Source organism: Peromyscus maniculatus, chromosome 9 (assembly GCF_049852395.1).
Source record: "Peromyscus maniculatus bairdii isolate BWxNUB_F1_BW_parent chromosome 9, HU_Pman_BW_mat_3.1, whole genome shotgun sequence".
In the NCBI taxonomy this organism is placed as follows: Eukaryota; Metazoa; Chordata; class Mammalia; order Rodentia; family Cricetidae; genus Peromyscus; species Peromyscus maniculatus.
Genome location: NC_134860.1, coordinates 19008979 through 19028707, shown reverse-complemented (window position 1 = coordinate 19028707; position 19729 = coordinate 19008979). Strand labels below are relative to the sequence as shown.

The 19729-nt window shown below is 37.9% G+C and overlaps 1 protein-coding gene across 6 annotated transcripts in view; it reads left to right on the top strand.

Moving 5' to 3' along the window:
• Positions 1–19729, top strand: part of Znf385d (zinc finger protein 385D) — a 345072-nt gene that overhangs the window by 193170 nt on the left and 132173 nt on the right. For 5 of the 6 annotated variants that reach the window (XM_015989938.3, XM_015989937.3, XM_015989939.3 and 2 more), the window contains exon 3: positions 1135–1245. The exons of the other annotated variant lie outside the window; for it this stretch is intronic. In XM_015989938.3, coding sequence (XP_015845424.1) covers positions 1135–1245 — 111 coding nt within the window. The remainder of the gene's footprint in view (positions 1–1134; positions 1246–19729) is intronic. 6 annotated transcript variants of the gene reach the window in all.

Sequence of the window (19729 nt, the reverse complement as noted above, 5' to 3'; positions counted from 1 at the left end):
ATGGCAAGATTTTGGTGACAGGAACACTTTCTTGGCATGTACAAGCCTCTCTATTCTATGTGTACACATAAAATTAAAATGTACTGACAGAAAGTGGATCAGTTGTTTTTGGGCCTTACATTTAATGTTAGCGATTCTAAGTATATTCAAGTAAAAATGGATTTTAAAAGACAGCATGGTAAGATTGAACAGTAAATGGGAGGAAGGGACCTTGTCACTTATTAATACTTGAAAGTGAGTATAAAAACCACTGGAACATCCAAGGTTACACCCAGAATCTGGGGGGAAAATGTGTTAAATGGCTTATTTTGATTTGTTTCTTTGAGACATGGTCTCAGTATGCATCATCTGGCCTCAGATCTTTGATCCTCCTGCTTTGGCCTCCCATCATGTCCATTGCAGGTGTGCACACCATTTCCCATTGAAATTATCAACTTAAGGAAGGCAGAAAATGAATTTATCATGCCCATGAATTCTTTTGATTACTCTAACTTGAGTAAACACCAAGCTGAGGGGCAACACCTGGAAGTTATCTACTGACCACTGAGTGCCATTTGCAATGTACATAGAAGATTGACATGTAGCTTGTAGGTGGTGATCACAAATGGATTGTCAAGTGAGCTAATGTATAGTTCTGTGTGTCCATTCCCGCTAAACTAGGTTTGCATGCTGTACTTTTAGGGTCTATATGATACAAAACAGACTAAAATTGGATAGTGGTGCATAATTAACATTCATACTTGACAATGTGGTTTGAAGTTCAGATTTGGACAACGATATAAACACATTTCGATGGATGTTAGACTGCTCAAACTAGTAAGAACTTGAGTTTCCATAAACCTTTAATTATACATGAATATTATCAAACTGTGGCAATTGTTGGTCCTAAATGAGAAAAGCACTTAGTGTGCAGCCGCTAATGGGAACATTTTTCATCTTCTTATCATACCATGCTTCAGGCTTATTGTTATCTATTTTCCAGGAAAGTAGAAATGCCTTTCCTTAGACTAACATCGTTCTTCATAGCATAAGCAGTAGACAGGAGCTGTGAAGATTAAATGAAACACGTGACATGCAGTGAAACTGATGACCTTTATTTCTATCTGTTGTGTGTGTGTGTTTCTCTCTTTACAGATGGACCCTATTCAGAAAGCCGTAATAAACCATACATTTGGGGTTCCTCTTCCTCATCGGAGAAAGCAAATCATCTCATGCAACATTTGCCAGTTGAGATTTAATTCGGATGTGAGTGTACCACTTAGACACTATAAAATGTATTATATGGTTTTAGTTTTCAGGTTTCTTTTTTCCAGCAACTGAGCATGCACAAATCCAAAGATAGCATGCAAATCCATGTGTTCTTTAATTTGGGAGTTTAATATCATGTTTATTATTTACTATAGAAAAATTGCATGTACAGCTAGATAGACTTAAAAGTTTAATGTTTTGTTTTTAGTATCTTGAGAATACTTAATGTATATCATATGATATACTTTATCTTTGGAGATTATCAAATTCAGAGCCAGTGAAAATTTTAATAGATTATGTCTCTGAAGTAAGACAGATCATTTCCCAAGACCAAGACTTTGGCTTCAACTCTTTTTCCTCACTCTTGATAGGCTCCCAGTTCCAAATTAGTGCTGGGGGAAGTAAGTGTGTGTGCTCTCAGAAGTGCAAATGAACAGAGCAGCCAAAGACCTCAGCTTCTAAAGCACAAGTAGAATGAAAGCTCCATGGGGAACAAGACAGAAGGGAGATGTCTGGGGACTCGGCCAAATGCTTTGACAGTGTTGGGGAGGCTGTTTATACTGGTTACACTTTTCATGAGGAGGAAGGTAGATTGTGGATCCATCCCAGTGATACCAATGTTTACTTGTAACACATATAACTCTTTCTCAATCCTTAAATCTGCTTTGATGACAAGTTAGTTCTGAGAGGCACAGAAGAAAGAAGAATTGTGGATCTAGAAGAAGCAGGAGTTGGACACCTAGTACTCAGACTGTCAGCAAATAAAGGCCCATGCTTGCTATCTGAATGGACCCCCACCCTGGGGTGCCATTACCTGTGCAAAGTTGCCAGACTGTATGGGGAATGTCATTTGCTGAGATCACCATAGGCAGTGACCAGCCACAGATAATACACGGAGCCTAGACAAATGGTTCATTTCTTCTGGAGCAGAGCAGTTCATTTTATGTGAGGATTTCTTAGGTCATGGAACTCAAGTCTTCTGTTGCAGTTCAAACATTTCTTCTGCTGACTTGAAAGAAGGGTGTCTGTCTAGACTTGCCCTGATGCATTTGAACTTCATAGACCTCCCCTGGGGTACTTGGGTAGTTCATTATAAATGAAACTTACTAGTTCCAGAGGCTGGGAAACCCAAGCCTAAACTGCTGGTAATTTCCAAGTCTGGCAAAGATCTGCTGACTAACTTGTAGGTGATCCATTCTCACCAGGCTTCTACAAGGCAGACTGATCAAACAGCTCCATGGAACACCAGTTTCTGCCCTCATGATCACATTAACAAAGGCCTCATTTCCTAATGCTTCACCTCAAGCATTAGGATTTCAACATGGGAGTTTGGCCAGAGCAGAAACCCCAACCCACAGCCTCACTTGAATGGTTCTAATATTATATTAACTGGTTAAAACTAGACACTAAGCACACATGATCTCTTTGGAAAGGATTTTTTTTAATGTTTTTAAATTTTATTTGTTTTTTAAAAGCTGAGCATCTTTATTTGACTGGAACTAAAGTTTATCAGAGTTGCTTTATTCATGAAAAATAACATATTATAAAACAATGATTTGTAATGATTTCTTTTAGCCATTGTAAAAATGGAGCATCCTTCTAACATGTAAATAAGAGTTGTGAACTCATTGCTTCTTTGTGAGTTAACATTGTATTTATTTTAATATTCATTTATGTGTTCAACTTATACTTTTCAGAACAGATTATACCAAGTTTTAAATTCCTAAAGATTTAAATGATATGATAAAAGTTATTTGTTCCATGATAGGCTTTTGTTTCAGAAGTGGTCCTTTTGTTTCTAAGACTCAAAACCAGTGTTGTAAGCTGTGAGCTCTTTTCTGAACACTGGGTAAATGAAAACACATTTCTGTCACCATTATTTTTTGAAAGTGGCTTTTGCTTAGTATCTGTTCTACTTACATTGACTTGAAATTTTACTTTGAAAATTACCAGATAAAGATGACAAGACTCCCCTAAACCAAGTTGCCAGCTTTTCACATGTGATGAGGCCATTTTAGTACCTCCATCTTCCAACAGTTTCACTATCAATATTTTCCACAGTCAGAAGGATACGTCAAGATCATTAGACCTATCATCCGTTGGCCTTTGCACTGAGTACAAGAATTCTACTTGCCATGTCAGGCAAGAGCTTTGGATTGATCATTCCTAGTAATGAGCCATTCAGCATTTCCAGGGGATGGTTCCAATTTGGGAAGGTGTTTCTATTCCCCTAGATTGATATCCCAATCATGACTAGGAATTAAAAATGTTATCCAATAAACTTTAAAAGTGACCTTTACATTCACAAATATCATTGTTAACATTAACCTGTAGAAGGTAACACAAGAACTTTTTACCATGTTTCTTTTCACCAATATAATCTCATTTTCTTATTAAAAAGACAATAGACATTTATTTTGCTAATAGTATTTCTAGGTGGCATAAGGTCCACATGTATCTTTATCACAGATAGCTGGCTACTGTTCTCACAATTTTGCAGTATGACATGTGATCAAAGGAATATGGACAAGCTATTATGGTATTTGGGCTTATAGGTCTGGGTCATCATTAACCACTGCAGGCTTGATCCATGACTAGACAGTGTGTATACTAGTTTTGTACTTGCACTGTGACTGAGAAAAACACAAATATGTCACCTCATTGTTCTGGGGGCAGGAAGTCTAACATGAGCCTCTCTGGATATTATCAGCATATTGAAAGAATTTTTTTTGCTACAAAGGGCTATGCAGAAGAACATAGTTCCTTCTGGTTTTCAGCTCGTAGAGGTTTTCAGAAGAGAGCCTCTCCACTTCTCTCGATATCACAGGGGTGTTCAGTTCTTTATTCAGTTGCTTTGACTCTTCTGCCAACTCCTGCATATCAACAGATCATACTGGGCCAACCTAATAATCCAGGATAATTGCCTCATTTTCAATTCAACCAACTGGTAACTTTAATTGAACCTGCTAACTTACCCCACTTTTCCTTGTCATACATCACATGTTTACTTTCAAGGGATGAGATTTTAGCCATCTTTGGAGGTTGTTCTCTACCATGGATGCTTTCTGAGGAAGTCTGACCAGGATTCCAACTGCATATTATGGACATTAACTTTATAGCCCTGAAATTATAAAACACAGAGCAGATGAACTCTGTGTTTTATAAGTTCCTATGCTTTCATTGCTCATAGATTTTCATTTATTTTTAATGTTTGATGTAATCTCACCATACAAGATTAATATTTAAATGATTGTTATTCTATTTGTTTAGTTAATTACACATGTATGTGAATGAGCATGCATTTGTCACAATCTGGTTGTGAAGGTCAGAGTCAATCTTTCCTTCTAACATGTGTGTCCCAGGGATCCAAGCCTTGTCCTCAGGGTTGGTGGCAAGTACCTTTACCCTCTAAGCCATCTTGCCACCTGAGGGTTAATTTTTTAAACAACAGTTTTCTTTTCTTTTTAAATATAAAGATCTAATGCTGATTTTAAAAAGGCAATAATTTCACCATATTTTGCTAATAAGATTTAATTATTGCAGAATTAAAATGTAACAATTGACCTTCTCTTAGAGATGTAAAATTACCCTTGTACCTTTATGCTTCAGTAAGAACTAAGGCCAGGGAAGCAATGGGGTTGTGTTCTTACTAACCTGCAGTATTCTAAAATACTAATTTAATGAACTGTTTAGATGATGAATGACAATATCCATTAAATTTATCAGTTGATGACATTATAGTAATACAATCCCTATATAGAGAAAACTTAAGATCAACATACATGTATATGGTATTATAATATGTTAATACCAAGGAACCCCTTCCTAATCCCCAAACCACTGCCCATTTGTTCTTTCTAGGTAATCTGGATTTTATTTTCTTGTTTCTGTTTTTAAGCCTGGAATGTTCTGGAGCAACACTGTAATTCACTTGTATGCTTGATTGAATTTTCTGTCACTAGGAAAGTGTTTTTGCCACAGGAGCCTTTTTACATTTCAAAGCTTCTTCCCTTTCCAGTGAAAATAATAGCTTACAATTCTTTTCATCTCTGGATCATGAAAATTCAATTTCCTCTCTCTCTCTAAGCTTTTATTTATTTTTTAACCCTTCATATTAAAAACTATGTAGTTTGATATTGTACATACCTGTTTTTTATATGTTACAATTTCCAGCTAGGGCCCTGCAGATAGCTTTTAAAATGTCATAAACTATATTAAATTCAATTAAATCAGATTGCTTTTTTTGACACAAACTTTTTACTGAATAAAGTATTTTAATATTCATATGAATATACTGGAGTTACACAAAAACGTGCAATTAAAGGCTGAAAGGTTGTAATGTGCTCAAAATAAGCATGAATTCTTATGTGGCCTGAGCAAGTTAGTAAGTATGCTTTTGAAAGATAACTTAAAACTGGGCTAACATGGCTATAAGATGATTAAGTGAAACAAAGAACAAATATTTAATGATTGTTTGTAGAACATGAAATAAGATCTCAGTTCCCAAACCAAGGAATATAAAATGTGTCTTTATAGTCAAGCTCATAATAACAGAGTTTTATTGTATGATAGAGGCAGAAGAAACTGCTAAGTTCTTATGCCAAGCTAAGCATACTGTAAGAGATTTGTAAGTAGTCAGGTGGCCAATAGCTGGTGTTCTGGTTACATTTCTGTTGCAATGACAAAATGATAAAATGCCCTCATGAAAAGCAACATAGGAGAGAAGAGGTTTTGGCTCACAATTCCAGGTCATAGTCCATCAGTGTGGGGAAGTCACAGCAGCAGGAGCGTGAGACATCACAACCATAGTCAAGAGCAGAGACAGAGAGGTGCTCTCATGTTGTTTGCTTATTAGTTGTCCCAGTGCATAGGACGCTGCAAAGTAGCATGGTCAGAGCTCCGTGAATTCCTCATAAGCCACACTATCCTGGAGAGACAGCCTTGAGTTTCAACAGATTAATGTTTGGGCTCAAAGCTGGTATGGAGAAAGTGTGGGCTTTACCCACAGAGTCCTGGTTCTTCTTACTCAATCCCACTCACAATTCAAGAATAGCCACATTGACAGTTTAAATACAAGTTCAAATTCAAATGCCTGAGTTATGCAGTAACATTCCTGCTACAACTCAGGACTATCACACATTAATTACTTCTAGGAACTTATATGATGAAGCAACAGAGGGAACAGGCTATTATTAGAAGATACCATGGCTCAGAAGCCTCTGACCCTTTAATAAAGGAAGATGTTTAAGATAACCACTATTTTCATTAATCGATCCCCAACACTATTGTAAAGTACAAAATATTAATAATGAATAATTACTTAATATTATGAATTTTTACTATTCATGTTCTACATTTTTAATCCAGGGATATAGTGAAATTAAGCAGTTTAAAGTTTTCATAATGCTCATAAAGTCAGCATTAGCAGTGATTTTTCTTTCCAAGTAACCAAATCACTCAATTATCTGCTCTTCACATCAAGTGTTAAAAATCTCTTTAATATTAAAATCAATATTATTTGGGGATGATGCTTAAATACCACTTAAACAAAAACTGATGGTTGTATCAATATCAAAGACTTATCCATTTACATTTTACCTTAAAAATATTTATTTCTTATATTTCTGTGGATGTGGATGTGCCTTCCTGAGTTAATGCATGCAGGTGTCGCCAGAACAAGGTCCTCTGAAACTGGATGTCAGGTGTTTATGAGCTGGCACGTGGATACCAGGTGCTGAAGCCAGGCCTTCTGAAAGACTAATAAGTGCTCTTAACCACTGAGCCATCTTTTCAGCTCCAACTTACTTAACAAACAAACAAAACAACTAAATACCTATGTTGCAAGCATTCTTAAACTTTGTGAAGCATAAAATGAAATATACCTTTATCTTTGTATGGTTTAGCACTTCATTGTTCTTCTTGAATTGTAAATTCCATTTTGAGATTTTTTTTGAATAGTTAATTAATGCTTGCCCACATCTGGTAGTGTCTGTTGTCTATAAACACACTGAAAAAAGTACATTGATTCTTTGCCCATATTGTAGTCTTACTAAATGCGTAGGAGAAAGGTTCCTAGTAACCAGCACTTAAAATGTGCAACCAATTCCAAACTTGAAGCCAATACCGGTGAAGAGAGTGAAAGGTCAGGAAAGCCACCAGCCAGAATTAGACACCTTGTCAGCTGCTGCCTAGAAACTGGTTGCTTTGGGCTCCTCTTTGAATTAAAAGTTTCACCATCTTATGCTTTAAGATGAGTAACCAAGGGCCAACCAGATATTTCAGTAGATAAAGGTGCGTGGCACCAAGTCTGACTTCCGAGTCTGATCCTTGGCTCCCACATGGTGGAAGGAAGGAACTGATTCCCACAATTTGGCCTATCTTCTGCCCATACATGTCATGACACAGTGTACCCACACATATACATGCCCACATACACAAAATATATGTATTAAAATAAAAATTTTATAAATAAAAAGATAAAATGGCTCACCAAGTCAGGTCCAGAACTGGAGGTTGAGGCAGGAGAATGTGATGAGTCTGACGCTAGCCTGGGTGTATAGTGAGACACTATCTCAAAACTCACTAAATAAATAAAATTAAATTACTAGCCATATATTTTAGTGATGTTAAAATGAAATACAATATGGCAGGAAGGACTACAAACTCTAATCCAAGGTTATTTTATTTTATGGGATACATAATATAGTCACGTGCCTCCCTACCCCGGAATGTTAAATCACCTCATGAGAAACATCTAAGTTGGAATACCTTTGCTATTCTTCAGAAAATACACTTCTGTTTGAAAGGCTAATCTTTTTATATTTTGTTTTTAGTATTGAAGCATTTGTTTTTATGTTGATATAAGGTATCCATTCCTGGAGAATTTATACCTTTTAATAAATAGTGATGATTCATCTATTAAAAACTCTTCAACTCTTTAAGTTTGTTATTGGTGGTGCTGTCTCCAAAGAGCCTTCTGAGGGATGTGTTCTGAGGTGGATTTCAGTCAGATTTGACACATCTCTTTCATAGAAGAATCTGTTGGTCAGTGAGACTCACAGTAAGTTACAGTTTTGGCTTGAGCATCATGGTCTTTTCATTAGGTGCCATTTCCTTCTAAATAGCAATTTCCTGTCAGGGATAATCTACTTGTCAGAGAAGAGACCTGTGTGAGAGCCAGCTAGATAAAATTGTTCTTGGGTGACCTGTGTAAGCCATGTTCTGGGGTGTGGGCTGACAGACTGCATGTCCACATGTCTAGGTGACTCCATTCATGATCATATCCTCTAAGCTTACATTTGGGCCCTTTTGTCTCTCAGCTGCACTGGCTGTCGATTTTTGAGTGGAAAACCAGTGCTGTCAGGACAGTTCAGAAAATAAAACTTTTTAAAAATTTATTTTTATACTTTTTTTAATGTTTTGCCTGTGTGTGTGTGTGTGTGTGTGTGTGTGTGTGTGTGTGTGTGTGTGTGTGTGTGTGTTTATGCCATGTGAATTCCTGGTACCTACATAGACTAGAAGTTGGTGTGGGGTCCCTGTAATTGGAATTGTAGAATAGTTAACTACCATGTGGGTGCTGGAAGAGGAGCATAGATTCGCTGGAAGAACAGCCAGTACTCTTAACTGCTGAGACCAGGAAACCCAACAGGAGGACTAAGGAAGCCACTGACTATTGGAAGTGTAAGGATCCAAGTTAATGGGAATGGGATAGTCAAGAATGTCTAAACTGGGTAGAGTTCCATCATCTGAGGATAAAATGAAGGATAGGCTGAGAAAAGAGACATCTGAGAGTCTACATTTCTCTAAATTTCTTATCCACACATAGAAAGTCAGATTTTAAATGTCTAAAAAGAGAAAGTTGATATTTCATAGGACCAGTAAGTCTCCCATTAGCAGAGAAATAACTATTTCTGAGCATTATGACTGCCCCTGGAAACAGTTCTATATTAATGCAAATAAATGTCTAAGAGGTTTTCTGGGAAGAGATGGATGTTTCAGTGGATAGAGGCACATTTCGTCAAGCCTGAAGACCTGATTTCCATGCCCAGAACCTACGTGGTCGAAGGAAAAACAAACTCCCACAAGTTATGCTTTGACTTCCACATATATGTCATGCTGTACACTTGCCCACACATTCACACACAGAGATAATCAATAAATAAAATAAACTATAAATTTTAAATAGTCTTTCTTTACATATGTAGGTTTCATACATGGAGAACCTGCAGAGATGGCAGATTGTGTAGTTGACTGTGTAAAGGTTCCAAGACTTGAAATAACTAAGAGAGTGGGATTGAGTTCCAGAATAGTGCTTTTATTTCTCATTAGCCAATGATACATGGGTGAAACTTCTTTTGGGAACCACCTTGTAATTCGCTGATACTCTGAATTTTGGACACTGGCTTTATATATATCCTTGTATTATGTTTCATTATAATTTATTTTAACTTCTTGTAAAACAGTTTTACCACTGCCCTGAAACTAGAGCAACAGAGCTACATTCCTGGATAGAGGAGCAAAGAATGTTGAAGAATCAGAATTGTATATTATCTGGATTTTGTGGCTGTTGGTACCTTAACCTTTGGTCTTGGTTCTTGGCTCTTCTTTTTTTTTTTCATGGCTGATAATTCATCTTGATCCTGGATTAAATGAAACTGAAAGTATATCAGGCATGTTGGAAATTGCAAACCATGCTTAGTGTACCTGGGTAGAATTTCTTGTATGGCTATTGAGCCTGATCTACCAGTTCTGCCTAATATAGGCAGTGTTTTAGAAACTCGTTTTACATCCAATATTTTGTTCCAGGCTCAACTGTTTTGAAGCCAGACAAACCTTACTTTAAATGCAGAATAAGGCCCCAAGCATCTGTTGTCTTGTTCCAAATCAATGTTTTGACCCAAATTGAGCCTGATCAAGATAAAGCTTACAGTCCTGTGGGAAACATATGTATGTAGGGGTACAGAATAGGGCAGCTGGAAGCAGGACACATTGGACTAAGAGTTCACTTTTCTAGGCATGTGTGCTTTGTTCGGATGCTTTTGAGACACAGGTGATTTTTGCATAATCACGCATAACAGTCTGTATATGGACCTTATCTGTACTGGGCAAAAATGAGCTTTGCAGCCCTTATATCAAGATCTGTGTAGAGAAGGCTGTACGGCAAACTTATTCTTATATAGCTTATTGATGATCAGGCCCTGTCGGTGGGGCTTTTAACCTTCCTGTAGACTCCTTTTTAAATAAGGTTGCAGAAGTAGTCTCTGAACAGATTCTATCCATTTCCCAAGCAGGGCTTATTTTCTCTGCATCAGTGAACTTGTCATGATAATCAACTTTTTTTTGTCCCAACCATCAATCACTCTTGATTACAGCTGGATAGAAGTTCTGTTCTGTTGATCAGCTCATCAGTGCACGTAATATTACACCTGGAGGCCAGTACAAATCAGCCCTCCATGGGGGAAAAGCATTTTCCTCCAAGGCTTTTGTGGAAGGTTTCATCATTTACATTGTGTCTCATTGAGTTGTCATGTCTGCCTTGGATTCTGCCTCCTCCCTCAGCAAAAATCATCTTCCAAAATAGCTCTCTTCGTCTCCTCGATTATTTGCCCAATTATTCTACTCATAATCTATTTTATCCCCATTATCATATTAAGTTTTCCAATCGTTAGTGCAGATATTGTGGAAATTCAAATCACATGAATTATAATTCAATGAATATTCAGTACCACTGTAAAACCCGTTTATCATATGTTTCCTTGGATGTTTGCAAGTCTAATTGTGTTGACTTTTTTTAAGGTTTCCTGAATTAGAATCTTTGTTTTCTTTTTTAGCTTGGGAAACTGAATATTTATCTTTAATTTTCATAGTATTTTAAGCAACATTAACTGTCTGCCTCTGTGGTTCAAAATGACGTTGAGAAATAAATATTTTGAAACCAATCGCTCAATGTCAGCCTTGCTCTTACACAGTGTGTGTAGTATATGTTATATGCAGCCAAAGTCTTCCTGATTCCTCTGAGTTATCTTGGATTTCCTAAACTAATATCATTGCAGAGAAGCTGCCAGAGCAATGATAGCATATATCCACAGCAAACTATTTACTGATTTCATTAAATACTTGAAACAGATATGTGGTTAAAATCTATGTCCTCCAATTAGTCCTTATTTGTTCTCCCCATAATTTGTATTATTTTTATTATTGTGTAAAATCTAAGGTAATAATTTAGAAAATAATGAAAAATAATTTAGCAGTTAAAGTACAAAGAATCAGGCAACATTGCGGCTGGAAATTACACAATAATGTAGATTTGATTAGAAACCAGCTGTTTCCTTTAAATGGCTTCATTACAATAGCCTAAAATTTCCATGACACTAATATTTTCTATTTTGTGTAAAATAAATAACTCAGCCCCAGTTTCTCTTCAATTATATAAATATTTCTCTTTTTAAAATCAGTAGTATGAGAAAGAGTTCTGTGTTTTCACATCATACAGACATTTTACTATTTATGTTTCTTAAGTTATAAAACAAAAACTAGGGCAAAAGGATCAGTTAATGACAAGTCATCTTTATGGACCTGTATAAAACCTGCAATGCTAGTTGGGAATTCAGCACTTAGAAAAACTGAGTTCAAACTCACTCACCACTTTCTCCGTGTTCTGGAAACTTCCCAGGATTGGAGTTCGTCAGATTTACGTAGATGCATTAACATCACACAGGTTTAAAAGTTACCCTTGTGCACTTTCCGGAACCCACTCCTATGACTTCCCAACACTAAGCAGCCCATATCTTCTCAGGATACAAAGCACAGAATAAACCATTTCCTCTTCTCAGCTATGACAGGCAAGTCTTGTTTGCTATGACAATTTGTCAGGCCAGATTACAGTTTGATTTCACGGTTTTAAACAGTAGCCAGATGAATGCTGAAAGTCAGCATCACTTAAGTGGTTATGTTCCCATGTTTATAAAACACTCAAAGTGTGGGGAAAATTCTAACTTGGGGATTCTGACATGGAATAATAAGCTTTTACAGCTAACTAAGGGAAGAACCAATCCTCCCCTCTCTCAGCTTTTCTCCTCTGAAGATGGTCTTCACATCGTAATTTCATTCACACATTATATCCAGGTGGAAAATTTGAAGCAGATTTTAGGAAACAATGGGATCCCATTACTAAAATTTTGACCCCACCCTCTCCTCTCAATAAACTGCCAATCTTTACACTGAAACATGCTAAGGATGAAAGCCCAAAACTCCAAAGAGTATTTCATGCACAGAACTATATTTCCTTTGTATTTAAGCAAAGTCCTAGGGTACAGGAGAACCCGAGAGTCTGGAAGAGGGAGAGGAAAATGAGTTATTGTGAGGTTCCGAAGAACCTGCACACTAGTATCTCCAAATGAAATTTCTCCTCTGACTCTGTCTGTATGCCAATCTCAACTAGTAACTAGCACTGTTTGGCTAGCTAAAACATCCTAAATATCTTAATCTAAAATACCCAACACTAACAGCCACATACTTACTCCTCCAAGACCCCATGTCGGAGAGCAACCACCATCTTGACCATTCTTATTTCTTCTCTCTTTAGTATCCATTTTGAAAGGATGTCAGAATTAGGTAGATGAGGACTTTCCAGCATTGCTACTTTCCTCAATTAAAAAACAAAATGCTTGGAGCCTGTGAGATGGCACTGTGGGTAAAGGTTCTTGCCCACAAGCCTGATGACATGAGTTCAATCCCTGGATCACATATAGAGGTGAAAAGAGGGAGCCAACTCCACAAGCACAGTGTGGCATATGTGTCCCTCTGCATGGCACATGAAATAACAACAACAATAAAAATACTAATATTTTTTAAGGCAAAATCCTTAGAACATCCACACAGCTCCATCAACTATGGCTGCTGAGAGCTTTGATGTTAAAATTGTATCTGATATAATTATTAGAGTTTTTATTCTTGTTTTGTTTTATTTTTGTTTTGCAGTGCTAACAGTTGACATGAGGCCTTACCCTTTTGCAAGCACTCTGTCATGGAGGTATATATTCAATCCATGGCTTAATGAAGTGGAGTCTTGATATGCATTCTAGACCAGCCTCAAACTTGCAGTCTTTCTGTCTTAGGGTTATTATTGCTGTGTTGAAACACCATAACCAAAGACACCTGGGAAGGAAAGAGTTTATTTGGCTTATGCTTCCATATCACTGTTCATCAGTGAAGGAAGTCAGGACAGGAACTCAAGCAGGGCAGAAATCTGGAGGCAGGGATTGAAGCAGAAACCATGAAGAAATTGTGCTTACTGGCTTGCTCAGCCTACTTTCTTATAGAACCAAGGACCCAACCCAGGGAAGACACTACCTAAATGGGCTGGGCCCTCCCCCAACAATTACTAATTAAGAAAATGTCTTACTATTCCCAGCCCCACTTGTCCCCAGTCCACCAGCAAAATCTACTATATTACCCTTCCAAGGGAGACCCATCCGTCACTTCCTATGTTGTCCTTGTTACTTAGTCTCACTGGGTCTGTGGATTGTAGCATGGTTATCCTTTCCTTTACAGCTAGTGTCCACTTGTAAGTGAGTACATACCATGTTTGTCTTTCTGGGTCTGGGTTACCCCATTCTGGATGATTATTTTTCTCTAGTTCCATCCATTTGCCTGCAAATTTTGTGATGTCATTGTTTTAACAGGTAATACTCCACTTGGTAAATGTACCACATTTTCTTTTTCCATTCTTCTGTTGAGGGACATCTATTACAAATAAAGATGCTATGAACACACTTGAGCAAGTGTTCTTGTGGTAGGATGGAGTGTCCTTTGGATATATATGCCCAGGAGTGGTATAGCTGGGTCTTGAGGTAGATCATTTCTCAATTTTCTGAGAAACTGCCATATTGATTTCCATAGTGGCTGTATAAGTTGTACTCCAGCAATGAAGGGGTGTTCCCCTTGCTCCACATCCTCTCCAGCATGAGCTGTCACTTGCATTTTTTATTTTAGCTCTTCTGACTGGTGTAAGATGGAATCTCAAAGTTTTTTTATTTGTATTTCCCTGATGGCTAAAGGTGTTGAACATTTCTTTAAGTGTTTCTCAGCCATTTATGATTCCTCTGTTGAGAATTTTCTGTTTAGATCTGTATCACATTTTTAATTGGATTATTTGGTTTGTTGATGTCTAGTTTCTTGAGTTCTTTATATATTTTGTATACTAGACCTCTGTCAGATGTGGAGTTAATGAAAATCTTTCCCAGTCTCTGGGGCCATATTGGCTTATTGATAGTGTCCTTTGCCTTACAGATGCTTCTCAGTTTCATGAGTTCACATTTATTAATTATTGATCTTAGTGCCCATACTATTGGTATTCTGTTCAGGAAAGTGTTTCATGTTTGACTGCATTCAAGGCTATTCCCTATTTTTCTTCTGTCAGGTTCAGTGTATCTGATTTTATGTTGAGAATCAGTTGTGGGGGAGTGTGGAGGGATAAAAATAATGGGAGAAATGACTGGAATTGGGGGCATTTGGGGGGCAAGGTAGAAATCTAGTGTAATGGAAACTCCATGGAATCTACGGAAGTCACCCTAGCAAAGACTCCTAGTAATGAGGGACAGGGCACCTGGAACAGCTATCTTTTGTAACCAGGCAAGGCCTCAAGTGGAGGAATTGAGACACCAGCCCAGCCACAAAACCTTTGACCTACAGTTTGTCTTGCTTGCAGAGTGTTCTATGACCTACAGTTTGTCTTGCTTGCAGAGTGTTCTGGGACAGGAACATAATAATCATCAGAGAGACTTCAACAACTGATGGGAGAAGATGAATAGTCCAGTAGCCAAACATTAGGTGGAGCTCAAGGAGTCCTGCAGAGGAGGGGGAGAAAGGATTGGAGGAACCAGAGGGGTCAGGAACACCACAGGAGTGTGGTCCAAAGGAACAACTGACTCATGGGGGATCACAGAGACCAGGGAGCCTATAGGCATCTGACCTAGGTCCTCTGTATATGTTATGCCCGAGAAGCTTGGTGTTCTTGTGGGATTCCTTACCGTGGGAGCAGGGGCTGTCTAGGACTCTTTTGCCTACTTTTGGGACTGTTTTCCCCCTACTGGGTTGCCTCTTCCAGCCTTGATGTGATGGTATATGCCTGGTCTCCTTGTAGCTTGTTATGCCATGTTTGGTTGATGTCCCTGGGAGTTCTGCTCTTTTCTGTGGAGAGGCAGGAGGGGATCTGGGGGGAGTAGGAAAGTGGGGGCACAGACTGGGATGAAGGGAGGGAGGGGAAACTGCAGTCAGGATATAACATATGAGAGAAGAATTTAAAAAAATGCCTTATAGGTTGCCGACTACCCAATCTTATGGAGGCATTTTCTTAATTGCCTCTTAGATGACTCTAGCTTGTGTCAAGTTGACATCAAATTATCCAGTACATCCTCGCTCAGCCTTCTGAGTCTGGGATTACAGGTGTTTGTGTCATCGTCCTTAGCCTGTCAGAGCTTTTCTCATCTTATCTGCTCCCTGCACTCTGTCCTTCCTCATTCCCAGCGCACAGGCTTCCTGAGCCTGAGAACTGAAGCAGAATGAAAGAGATGAGGCGCTGGTATGGTGGGGAAAATTTAAAGGGTTGCTAAGCATTGGATAATTGAGACAAACAATAGTTTAGCACAACATTAAAAGGATTGAATTCACACTATGACTCAAGAGTGACCATCTACTTTTGTAAACAAAGTTTTATTTGAAGCAGGTAAGGCAAGGTTGTTCAAGTGCAGAGCCAGATCTTGTCTTTTTATAAAATTCTTATATTTTTCATCTATTTTTGTTATATCAATTATTTAAAACATTATATTGGGTCTTATGCTTCACTTACTAAAATTTTAGTGTCCTCTGCAATTTTGCTAAGTAGGCAAGTGTCCCCAATCCCTGTCCTGCCTTTGCTATACTCTACCTTGTTCTGAGCCTTGAATGTTCTGAGCCTTTCCTTCTTTCCAGGCTCTGCTGTGACTCCCAGCACTCACGAGGCTGAGGGAGGATATGCTGGATAATTTGATGTCAACTTGACACAAGCTGGAGTCATCTAAGAGGCAATTAAGAAAATGCCTCCATAAGATCTAGTTGTAGGCAAGCCAGAAAGACATTTAAAAAAAAAATTCTTTTCTCTGGCTTGCTTCTTCCCCAGATTCATACATAGTTTGCTTTTTCAGGTTGTATTAAAATGTCACACTATTTTGACACTCTGAGCAGTGCATTAAGGTTTCAACCACTGTTATCCACCATTCTCATCTGATGATTTTTCTCTTAACTCCTTCTAATATTCTACATAATATGTTTATTAACTGTGTTTATTTCTCATAATGTTCAACTTGGATATAAATTCTGTCAGAATAGTGATATTTACATTTTTTTTTGAGATAGGATTTCTCTGTGTAGCTTTGGAACCTTTCCTGGAACTCATTCTGTAGCCCAGGCTGGCCTTGAACTCACAGAGATCTGCCTGGCTCTGCCTCCCCAGTGCTGGGATTAAAGGTGTACGTCACTAACGCCGGGTTGATATTTATATTATTTATTCCTTACTTTAAATAAGCATTGCAGCATTACTTCATAGACATTTTCAATAAATATTTATTGAATTCATACATTAATGGCAAGATGAATATCATGGTGTTTATTAACTCTATACATCTAAGATTTATTTCATCAAAACTCCATGATAATCCCATGATTTCCAAGTTTCTCTTCTTCTTCTTTTCTCCTGAATCTGTAAAATCCTACACTTCATGAGAAGAAATGAAGACATTCTTTGAAGAGTTGGCAGAAGCCACATTTGCCCATTATGCACGCTTTAATGACTACAACTTTCCCGTGCATGATCTTTCTTCATTTTCTGACATTGTAACATCATCACATCTGCTCAGCCCCAGATGATTTCAGTCAGCCCAGGATTTCTTTGTTTAGTTAGTAACAACATATTGAAATAGGAGAGTGCTTTATTGTTAATTTGCTACTGTTAAACCACCAAGAACTCTTAGAGGTCAAGGGCTTCAGCAATGTGTGATCTTGGAGAAGATAAAACAGAAGTTTTATGTAATAAACTGTAATAGACATGGGTTTAGATTCCAAGTGTGATGGTAACAACTCCAGGATAATATGTTTTGTCCCAATCAAAGCCTCACTCTGTACAACAGACTTATGTATATTGCTAATACAGAGAGCTGTGCATCTAAGAAAACTAGATACATCAATTGCTTCTGTTCTTACTATTAAAGTTTCCTGAGAAAGGTCAACTAAAGATTTCTTCTTGCTCACAGTCTGAGGGTGCAGTCCATCATGGTGGGGAATCTAATAGAGGTTAGAGCAGCGGCAATGGGAGAAGTGGAAGTGTGAGACAGCCTGTCCTAGTGTCCACAGTCAAGGGAAGAGAGCTTATGCATCAGGCTTCTTTGCCCTCTTTATTCAGCACGAACATGGAGCTCATGTTTGTAGTGTATCTTCTACTCTCACTAAAACATCTGGAAATGCATGTACAGACATTTCCTGGGATGTGTGTCCTAAGTGACTGAAAATGCTACCAAGTTCACAGTGAAAATTAATTATCACACTGGAGGTGTCTGGTGATAAGATCAGGGAAGGGCAAGCCTAGACATGCAAACAAGTGGGAACATTTCCCCCCTTTTTATGTGTTAGCTTATATGGAACAGAAAATATTCCCAAAACATGACTACTTAGGGTACCTCGAAGAGTTTCTAGACATACTCAAAATTTACATTTTCTTCTGCTGTGTGCAAAGCCAGGCTAGAAAACTTCTCCAGGTGGATATATCTTCCCTTTTCTAATCCTTCCCTTACAAGAGCAATTTCTCCATGTTCTTTTTAAAATAATTATTTGCAATGATTTGAAATTCTGAAGTAATCTGCTTCTCTGCCCAACAAAACAAGAACAGATGGGGCTTTTTTCTTGGCTTAACTCTGGCAGTTATCGTAAAATGTGATCTTTATACATATTGTTCAAATCCCAGGTTCCTTTTGTAAACAATTTCCTAGTAATAAGCACTGAGCCATGTTTTAAGATTTCATTCAGCTGGAAAGAGGGATCAAAGTAGTTCAATGATCCAGTGAATTCTTAACATATTGTGCATTCTAGAAGGTCTCTCTTATCTGGGAGCTAAATGAATTGCTAGTCTTTCAATTTTCAGTGTTTTCAAATCCTGAAGTCTTAAAGGTTGTTTAAAAGACTGTGGTATTATTGAGAAGTGGTTGAACTTTAGAGAGTGGGGCTTGATGGAGGAAGATAGGACACTGGGGATGTGGCCTTGTTGGGACTCTGACCTGCTTGTCTTCACTCTCAGCTATGACAAGAAAAGGCTTCCTTTGCCATGTATTTCAATCATAATGTGCTATGTTACCACAGGCACAAAGCAACAGGCCTGAAGTACAATGTGGCAAAAAGGTCTAAACTGTAAATCCAGATAAACCTTCATATTAAATGTAGATTTCCTTGGGTACGCTTTTTTTTTTTTCACAGTAAAATAAAATTAGGAAGAGACAGGTAAAGGCACTGAAAATCGGTATGGTATAGAGGTTCCTCAAAAACCTAGAAATAGAGCTTCCTTATGATCCACCTATACTGATCCTGAGCATAAACTCAAAGGGCTTTGCATCCAACTACAAAGATACTTGCTCATCCATGTTCATTACTATTCTATTCATAATAGCTAGGAAACAGTCTCAATGTCTATCGACTGACGAATGGATAATGAAAATGTAGTATATATACTCAATGAAATTTTATTCAGCTGTAAAGAAAACTGAATTGTGACATATGCAGCTAAATGGATGGAAAACAAACATCAATGGTTTTCTCACATATGTGAAGCCTTACTTGGAACATTTAGATCTGTGTATTTAATGTGGAGCACCTGTAGAAGTCCAGTTTCACTGACAGTTCATGTGTGTAGTGTATGTGCTATTGAGTTCATATTCTTTGGAGGCAGGATCAATGATAGGTGTTGCTATTCATACTGTTTTTCTATCACAAAACTAAACAACTGCTGCATCCTGCTGCCATCCTGGAATGATACAGTTTTAGACACTGAGAAGGCATTACCTGAAACATAGACTTCATTTTAGTCTGTGACCTCAATTGTATTTTTGTAGGAAGAAGAGTTGAAGGGGAGTTTTGCCCCCCTTACCCTCTGCACCCAGGTGTCCAGTACACCATAGAACAGTACTGCGGCAAAGAAAACCAATGCCAATGGCAGCCACATTTGGTCTTATCTGTGATACTACAGGGCATAAGCAGTGCCTCCTAAACTTCTGCTTGAAAAGCCATCACCATTGCGGCAGTTTGCCATAGATGAAGAAAGACTACATTTGCATTCTGAATGGTGCCTTTCAACAGCTGCTGGAGATAACTTGGCTGTAAATTAGGAGTTTGCATTTGATCATCTGCCAGTGAAGATCATGAAATTCAGCTTGGCAATGGAATTTAGGAAAAGAAGTCCCCT